Source organism: Leptonychotes weddellii, chromosome 11, assembly GCF_054177405.1.
Source record: "Leptonychotes weddellii isolate Sample4059 chromosome 11, ASM5417740v2, whole genome shotgun sequence".
Classification (NCBI taxonomy): domain Eukaryota; kingdom Metazoa; phylum Chordata; class Mammalia; order Carnivora; family Phocidae; genus Leptonychotes; species Leptonychotes weddellii.
In genome coordinates this window covers 27,552,353-27,561,930 of record NC_138379.1, presented here as the reverse complement: position 1 = coordinate 27,561,930, position 9,578 = coordinate 27,552,353, and the positions used below count along the sequence as shown (strand labels likewise).

General features: G+C 33.9%; 1 protein-coding gene and 1 long non-coding RNA gene across 2 annotated transcripts in view; one reads left to right on the top strand and one right to left on the bottom strand.

Annotated features, from left to right (window-relative positions):
- Positions 1-9,578, top strand: part of LOC145716168 (uncharacterized) — a 453,113-nt gene that overhangs the window by 213,206 nt on the left and 230,329 nt on the right. The window lies entirely within an intron of this gene.
- Positions 1-9,578, bottom strand: part of KIF18A (kinesin family member 18A) — an 85,055-nt gene that overhangs the window by 63,720 nt on the left and 11,757 nt on the right. Inside the window, exons 4-7 of the mRNA XM_006730525.3 lie at positions 5,902-6,006; positions 4,712-4,822; positions 3,088-3,285; positions 787-963 (exon numbers count right to left, since the gene is read on the bottom strand). Of these exons, the coding sequence (XP_006730588.1) occupies positions 787-963; positions 3,088-3,285; positions 4,712-4,822; positions 5,902-6,006 (591 nt within the window). The remainder of the gene's footprint in view (positions 1-786; positions 964-3,087; positions 3,286-4,711; positions 4,823-5,901; positions 6,007-9,578) is intronic.

Genomic DNA, 9,578 nt, shown 5'->3' with positions numbered 1-9,578 from the left:
TCATGGAACGCTTCATCAAAAACTAATGATGTACTGTATGGTGACTAACATAAAAAAAAAAAAAAAAAAGACAATAACCTGCTCATCTTCATACAGTGGGAGTAGCAGAGGGGTAAACAGCAGAAGCCATTATACCACTTAAACTCTTGGTTTTTTCTGACCCTGAGATCCTGCGATTTTAAAAATACATCACGGTTGACTTATATTTTTTTAGTCACCCCAAATTACTGGCAAAAATACTGACCTAACCAATCGTTATTATATCGTTAGAGCTATATAGAGATTGGTTACATCAATATTATGAATTATTTTAAAAGGCCTATTTACTTTATAAACTGAGGCAGATATATCTATTTTACAGATGAAATGACTGAGGCTTGGAGAGATTACCTAACATGTCCAAGGTTTTCAGGTAGAAAGGGGTGGTGCTAAGTTAAAGCAGATAACATTATCCTTGGCTGTAACAAATATGCTAAAGCTCTGACCAATTATTCCAGTGTGCCATCAAAATATCATGTGCCATGATATGAAAAAGGTTAGGAAGAAAGGCACTAAAGCAACCTAGTTCCCAAAAGACTAAATAATAATATCTATTACATATGTAATCAAGATGCTTAATGGTTTAATTGTCCAAGTTAATGCTCAATTAACCAAGCTAATAAAGACATTTCTAACCCTGTTTGCTAATTCCTTAGTAAAAATACAACTCTAATTAACATTTTTTAAAGTTATAAAAATAGTATACATCCAATGCCCTTACAACAAAGGCAGACTAAACACACTTACAGAAGACTTAATGTCCTTTGCACGGTTAGCATACTTAAGAGTGTTATATGTGTCATCGTAGAACACAGAGGAAGGACTAACAGCAGCTATCATTATAGTTTGACAGTTTCCTCCAAGAGAATCCTTTAACAAGCGAGTGAGCTTACTATTTCTGTAAGGAATATGCGGATTCTTTCTCTGAAAGAACAAAAAAAAAGAATTCTTATGTCATTTTCTACATTTAAATTCAAATCTGCTATCACTTCACTCTAAGAATTTAAGCACTGCCCAACTTTGCCCAGACTTACGATATAATTGGTGATCGAAATTATGATAATGAATCTTATGGAACTACTGAGTGAATATATAAAACAAATATCCTACTTAAAGATTATATTCCCATCTAAATAAATATAAACTTTAGTTAATAAAAAAACATCAATATTGGTTCATCAGTTGTGGTAAGTATACCAAATAAATGTGAGATGTTAACAACTGGGAAAACTGAGTGTGGGGTATAGTTAACAAAATCTTTCCATATTAACTTTTCTTTATCAGAAACAAAATGTTCATATAAAAAAAATCTCCATTATTTAAAAAGAAATTAAAATACAAAAGCAATGTATGACCTATTCAAATCTACTATAGGAATAATAAGAATCCTGCATGGCAGAGAGCTATTTCTCTCATTAAATAATTAGCTAACATGGATACAAAGTAAATTAAAACTATAATCTTACAGAGACTTTGTCTGAAAGGATAACACAGCTCTAAGAGAACTTATATTTCTAGGTTTTCCTTTACTTAAAAGATACAGTTCTGATTTTAAAGTAAAAAACAAATTTTCCAAAAAGCACAACTTCCCTAAAAACAGAACATTATAATGTTAAGCTGAAAGCAACCTTATGTTATACAATGTAAATCTTTCACATTACAGAAGAGAAAAACGGATGCTAAACAAAAAGTGAAATGACTTGCTTCAGTTAACATGGCTGATAACTCAGAGCTAGAAATAGGCCCTAGGTGTCCCAGCTCCCAGTAGTACTGTGCTTTCCACCATAGCAGTGTTTCCCAAATAGCGTGGAATGCGCGCTGCTGGTGTTAACTTGAAATGATTTTATATGTACAAGACATGCATTAAACACGGACTCATAAATGACTCAATAGAAGTCAATTATTAAAAATTAAGTTGGTATAACTGAGGGTTCTAGAGGGGAGGGGGGTGGGAGGATGGGTTAGCCTGGTGATGGGTATTAAAGAGGGCACGTTCTGCATGGAGCACTGGGTGTTATGCACAAACAATGAATCATGGAACACTACATCTAAAACTAATGATGTAATGTATGGTGATTAACGTAACAATAAAAAAATTAAAAAAAAAATTAAGTTGGTATGGAAAAAATGCTATAAATGGCTTAAGTTTAGAAAACCAGTCTCTATATCATACTGTCTGCTTACATGTTTGAGATTTTAACTTAGAAAATAGAGGACATCTTTGCTTTTACATGATTTCAGGAATTTGTTTTTTTTAAAAAAGACTTCCCAAATCATTTTAATATACTCTTACTAATTCAAAATACAACATTTCCTAGCACTCGTTGACTTGTATTTTCCTAAATACAGAAATTTCTTAAAGCTTGAACCTGGCTTCAACTTAAATTAATGATCACATTTTAATTAAAAAAAAAAAAAAAAGGAAGTCAGTTTTACCAATACAGAAGTTGTCAAATATGCTGTGTTCTAGTAAGCACTCTGGCATATAGTAGATGTAAAATATTTTTAAATGGCCTAAAAGCAACTAATAAACATTATACTATTAGGTGATTTAATTATATTTTATATCTTAAGCCCCTCATCTGAAGAAAAATTAACTCTTAATATTTAACCCAATTTTATAGTATATAAAATACTAATCAGAACAGAATTTGTTTTCCTAAAATGTAGTTTTTGTATTTATCCCAATTCAATTATGCTTGTTGTGTAGTGATCACTAAATGGTCATTTTATTAATCAGGTTTAAAATAAGTGATGAGAAAGTACCATAGAATATTAACTATCAATATGATATTCAATACATTTCTTTCAACAAATTCTGATTATAAAACTGGAAATTAAAACTAAGCCAAACCAAACCAAACACAGCTTTATTTGATATCATAGACTTTCTACAGTCTTTGCTCTATCAAATATTACTGATATATTCTTGAAATTTGGTATATAACAGATCTTCAAAACAAAATTATTTTAAGTAGTAACTTCCTAGGAATTACACATATTTCAATATTTCAAAATACTTAAAATAAAGAAACATAAAGTACCTACCTTTGTATCTGCTAAGGCATTGATAACATTCCCAAGAGCTAAGAGTGATCGATTAATATTTGTGCCTTCAATAAACCGGGTTCCTTTAGCACTGGTAGTACTGGCTCTCTCAGACCCTGCCAGGTCAATGAGTGACATCTTGGCAATTCGTACGTTTTGACTGATACTTGCTGTTTTGTCTTGTTGTCGCAAATAAATCTTTTTGAAATTACAGGAGAATAGGAAAAATGAGGATAAGATTTAACAAAATTAAAAAGGAAACATGCCCTTTATTTTTAAAAGAACATGAAATCAAAATTATTTTCATTTTAAAAACAAACTGAACAAAGTATAATAATCTGATTGGCTGATATCCAAGAACACCAGAAATAATTATGGAAGTTGAAAAAAACTCGAAAATGAAAAGATTTCCTATATATGTACCAGAGGGCAAATAACTCCTGATCTGATAGAAGCTCAAAACAACTGCCATTTGTGTTCTGGTAACCCCTGTGCCAGATCATAGAATTATCAGAGGTTGTGGTTGGGGCACAGGTACTCTAGAAATAATGTTCCTAACCAAAAACCAAAGGCAGTGGTCAGAATGTGCATGTCTCCAGGAATTGTTCCTCAAGGAAAGCTGAATTTTAATGTTGACCCAAACTGAAGTATAAGAGTATTCTAATTCCCAAAACTGTTGTAATTATAATTAAGAAAATATCCCATAAAAAAATAGTAAAATATATATGTCATGTTCAGTCCATTAGAGTAAAGCATAATTTATTGAATTCGTAGTTTAACTGAAATAAATTAAGTAGATTGGTAAGATTAGCTATTATTCCATTATAAAGATCTTTGTTAATATTCATATAGGGCAGGGTCTAAAGACATTTTGGGGAAATTTCAGTGTCATAGATAAACATTTCTCTTATGACTACTGATAAATGAAGGGTTAGTGGAAAGAACATAAAGGATTAATAAAATTTTATGAGCTGGCGACTTTCTGAATGACTTGACTGCCTCAGATATGAATTCTTTCAACTCTATCAATTTCTTACTGTAAATTGGGTTACACTAGCATAATCCAGAATGAAGCTATAAAGTAATTTGGATTTTAACAGGACTAGAAACTACAAAAAATAATAGCTACTAACATATGCTTTACCTCTTTCTAGAATTGTATTCCTAAAAAGAACTGTATCAATGCAATCAATGTCCTTAAGGAATGCAAGTATTTGCAAGGCCCCTATGATGAAATCTTTAAAAAAGTGAATCAGAATCTCCCCATTTTTTGCTTCTGTAAATCTATACCTAATGAGAGAAGGTTTGCTCTGAATATAAGATTATCCTTAGGAAAGATTAAATATTTTCACTAACTAAAAAACACAAGGAAAAGAATCCTTTAACGCTACCACCTTACTATCCTGTATCTTCACACAGTAAAAATTTATACTTCTGATTTACATCATCTCAATTCTGATTATTCTTGATAAAATCTTTTCAAAGCTCCAAAATAAAGGAAATGCTGAGGAAGGAGCAGACAGCTGAAGGGATTTTCTTTGCATATATGAAAATTACCCCACATGAATTTGGCTTTGTTTATTTTAAATTAAATTTTAAGAACAATAGTCTAATGGCCTGTTACCTGGAAAACAGCATGAGAACGAGAAGATGTGGCATTCATATCAGTGGGATGCTGTGTCCTGTTTTTGTTTCCACTATCCAATAACTGTAAAATCTCCTCTGAGGATTTGGGCTAGAGAAGTTTTAAGTGGAAGAAAAACATACAAATAGCCATCTATCTTTAACATTTTTAATAAACTTTTAACAAGAAAAAAGACTTTTAAAGATAAAATAAAAGGTAAAAATGCATTCTATAAATTGTATCCCATTAAATATTTCCTACATAGTACTAAGCAAAAGATATACAGTTTACCTTTGAACAATGCGGGGGTTCAGGGCACTGACACACCTCTCCCCTCCAGGCAACTGAGAATCCACATGTAACTTATGACTTCCCAAAAGTTTTGCTAATAACCTACTGTTGACTTCAAACCTTACTGATTATATGAACAGTTAATACAGATTTTGTATATTACATATATTATATACTATATTCTTACAATAAATGAAGCTAGAGAAAAGGAAATGTTATGAAGAGAATCATAAGAAAGAGAAAATACACTTGCAGTACTGTACTGTATTTATTTTATTTTATTATGTTCAGTTAGCCACTGTATAGTGTACTGTATTTATTAAAAAAATCCGCATATAAGAGGACCTGTTCATCTCAAACCCATGTTGTTCAAGGGTCAACTATTCTTTGCTGTTATATGAGAAATAAAAGATAAGATCTTATCTATTGGAGGAGATAAAATATAAATGTATTAAGCAGAATACAGAGTTTAAATTTGCAAGATTTTTAAAAGAAAAGCTCATTTAGAGTGACTGGGTGGCTCAGTCAGTTAAGCATTGGACTCTTGATTTTGGCTCAGGTCATAATCTCAGGGTTGTGAGACTGAACCCCATGTTGGGCTCCATGCTGGGTGTAGAGCCTGCTTAAGATTCTCTTTCTCCCTCTGTCCCTCCCCTTGAGCTCTTGCTCTCTCTAAAAAACAAACAAAAAAAACCCCCAACCCTCTTGCCCAAAAACAACTACAAAAAGAAAAGCTCATTCAATTATTTCAAAGGAAAACAATAATACTGAAGATATATTCTGATTATTTTAATTCTGCCCTTCATTATTTTTCTTCTTTCTTGAACACAACAGAAAATAAATAAATGGCTAAACCACACTTATTATTACAATAAGGAAAAAGAAATTTATAAACATACCTGATGTAAAGTCAATCCCTGAACGACTACCCCTTTTTGGGCATCTTCCCGAACAGCAAGTGGCCCTGAATTTACTAAGAGGTCACGAATCTGTTCATTATATACCTTAAGGAAAAACAAAACAAAAACCAAAAAAAACCCTGCTTTAGCACTGATGTTGAAATAATAGTGACATCACACATGTTGCTGACTTAAAATTGTATTAGAATTACATCTTAAAGGTAAGCAGCAACTCATTTGCATTCATCTCACCCCTTCTATCTCAGGCTGCCATTAATTTTCTATCATCTGAAAAAACAGAAGAGTTTTCAGTTTGCAACTGAAATTTAAGGGTGGAATCATTACACCCTCTCTCCATAATTCCTAACTTGATGATTACGGTGAAACAGAAATAAGATAGCTTGAATTGCCTTCTCCTATTTTCTGGAAGTATATGGGACACATGGTCTTGGGAAATTCTAGTAAGTTATATGGAGGTGGCATGGTTCTTACTGAAGATGTTTATTATTTCATGATGTCCAAATAGTCAAAACTTTTTAAATTTTTGAGCTTAAGAGTTAAAACCCATAGTCAAGGATCGACAGTATTTATTTCATTTCTCCTTTATTTACATTAAATTTAATATGCAATTCTTAATAATAAGTCCCATAATAGGTCCCCTTTACCCCCTCTTTAGGAACTAAGGCCCTAGGAGGTTAAGTGATTTGTTCATGGTCACAAAAGTAACAGCAGTGTAGGGATGGGAGTCCAGATATCCTCATTCTACTGCATGGCACTGAATATACATCTGTATTTTAGGTCTTTGGCAATTTTTTTCCCCCAGTAATTTCTGTAAGCAATTCCTTTTTTAGTAATTTTTTGGCAATTTTTTTAATAATTTCTATAAACAATGTATAGAAATAGTACTATTGATCTGTTTTTACAAATTTATTAAAGGTACTTAATTTTCTACTTGCCAACCAAATGATCACAACTGGTAAGATTTAAAAAAGCATACTGACTTAGGCTTTAAGAATTATTTGGTATAAGTTATTTCCATGTTCTAATAAATAGTCTGTAGTGATACTTCATTGCTGGTAAGATTTTCTACAATGAATGATAACCACTTTTAAATGTAATAAAACTCTTAAAAGTAGTAAAATATGAAGATGTAATTTTTTGGTTCTTATTTTTCTGATAAGCAGTAGTCACTTTTCAAATGCTTCCCCTTACCCATTTCAATCATACAAAATACAAAATTAGAACAACCAATCTCAAGCCAGTCTACACATCAGAATCACCTGGGAGCTTTTAAAAAACATAGATGCCTTGGCCACAATCAGGACCTATTAAATTAAAATATCCAAGGGTTGAGGCCTAGGCATGTCTGTTTTTAAAACCTCCATAAGCCAACTATGGTGCACAGCCTGAGTGGAAAGCCATTAGATCAGACATTGCCTTACCATTAATAAAACAAAGGTGGATTAAAAGAAAGAAAAAACAATTAAAAACATTATAAAAATAACCAAATTTCAAAATTCACCCATTTATAAAAGGGTCTAAGGAAGAAATAAATAATATTGCTATGTTCTTTACCCAATTAAGTTCAAAGCAATTTTTTTCAGTACTTAACTATAGAAAAGGAGTTTTATTTCTCTTTTATTTCCAAGTTCTGTAGACAAGAAAATTTTTATCAACATACATATCTTAACCAATTTTTGAAATGTGAAGAACCTTTCTCAGTAGGAACCAAACTACCAGTTGTCAACAAGAGAGCTGTGACTACCAGAAATTTTTTCTCTGATACCACAAATGAATAGGCAGTAAAATAATGGATTTGTTTCTTTACTGGTATCTGAAACACTACCTGAATGAAAAGTTAGTGTGTCTATATCCTAGTTATGATTTGTTGAATGTCACCTATTACTAAGGGGGCAGAAGACCTCAAAGAATGAGGACATAAGAGACAGCATGAAGGAGCCTTGATTGGCCAAATCTAGCATAATATGAGCATACGAATAAATAATTTCGGAAAAGGATTATAAGCTATTAAATAATATTAAGAATCTATGAATCCACACTGATATAATAAAGGAAAAGTTCTTCCATATAGTAGAAAGCCAATGAATATATGTAGACAAAATGATGGAATTTAAATATCACTATTATCTACCATCGTAATAATAATTGATTTAGGCATGAATCATCAGTGGATGTCAATAGTAACAGATGAAAATTTGAGGAATAAGAGGATAAAGGGTAAAGTAGTATCTTTACAGTGCAGAAATTCTGCCAAGACCAACATAATGAAATGGATCAAAGTTAACAAAGCCAGTAATGGGACTAACTAACCATACCAGCCTCTTGATATGCTACTATAAGAACTCAACATTACTTCCATGGTGTTTCTGCCAGTGCATAACCTGAATCTAATCATTGACTAACCCAAATTAGGGGCTTTATTACAGTGACATAAAACAAAGAAAAAAATCCAGATTGCGACTAAAGAGATATAACAACTGAATGCAATTTATGATCTTAGATTTTCTTTTTCAATAAAGGGCATCATCAGAATAATTGGCAAAATCTTATTAAGATTTATAGATTTGGTACTGGTGTTCAATCATTGTTAATTTCCTGATTTTGATAACTATTCAGTGGTTATTTAAGAAAATGTCCTGTTTTTACAAGTCTATAACTTAAACAGTTCAGAAAAAGAAATAGATACACACACATACAGAGGGAGAAAGCAAAGATAGTAAAATGTTAACATATGGGGGATCTGGATAAAGGGTATCTGGAAGTTCGTTGTGCTAATCTTGCTAATCAGAAATTAGGCCAAAATAAAATACTCCGCAGAAAAAGAGTAAGATGCGTAACAAATACTTAAGACAAGGAATTTTAATGATTTTATATATTCATAAGAAAATTCTATATGACAGAATAGTTTGAATGGGCCATGGTACTTCTTAAAGATTTCTAAAGGGGAGGGGGGAAAGATGGTGGATGAGTAGGGGACCCTATTTCAACTGGTTCCTGGAATTGACCTGGATATCTACCAGACCACTCTGAGCACCCATGAAACCAGCCTGCGATGTAAGAAGATCTGGATCTCTACAAACAGAATATCGCAGGCGGTTGGTACAAAGCGGAGAGCCGTGATTCTGCGGGCAGATATCGGAGGATAAACGGCAGCGGAAGGGTGCCTGGACGTGGGGATCCTACACTGAGGGTGAGTGACAGCCTCGCGCGCTGGGGATGGGCACAGACTCGCAGACCGGTAGCGTCGGGAAAGGACTTTAGGGCAGCCCCTGGGGTGGAAAACCAGTGCGGCGGGGTCGCGCCCACACGAACCGCAGCCCCCTGGACAGAAACCCGGACCAGCGGTCGCGCGCATGAGAACTGCAGCCTCTGAGATGGAAACCCGGTGCGCCGGGGTCACGCCGGTGAACTGCAACCCCCCGGGGTGGAAACCCCGAGCTGCGGAGTCGCGAGCGCGCCAAATGGGAGCGGCTGTCAGTTTTAGAAGCACAAAGGGCAGAGACATGCCCCGGCCTGGAGGCAGGACTGGGAGCGCTGCGGAGGGGCGCACAACCCAGGACGCTGCAGTTTATAGCAGCACGGACAGAAACCGAGACAGTGTGGCCTGGAGAGCTCACTGAAGAACAGACTGAGGTCTATCTGCTCTGAGGCAGAGG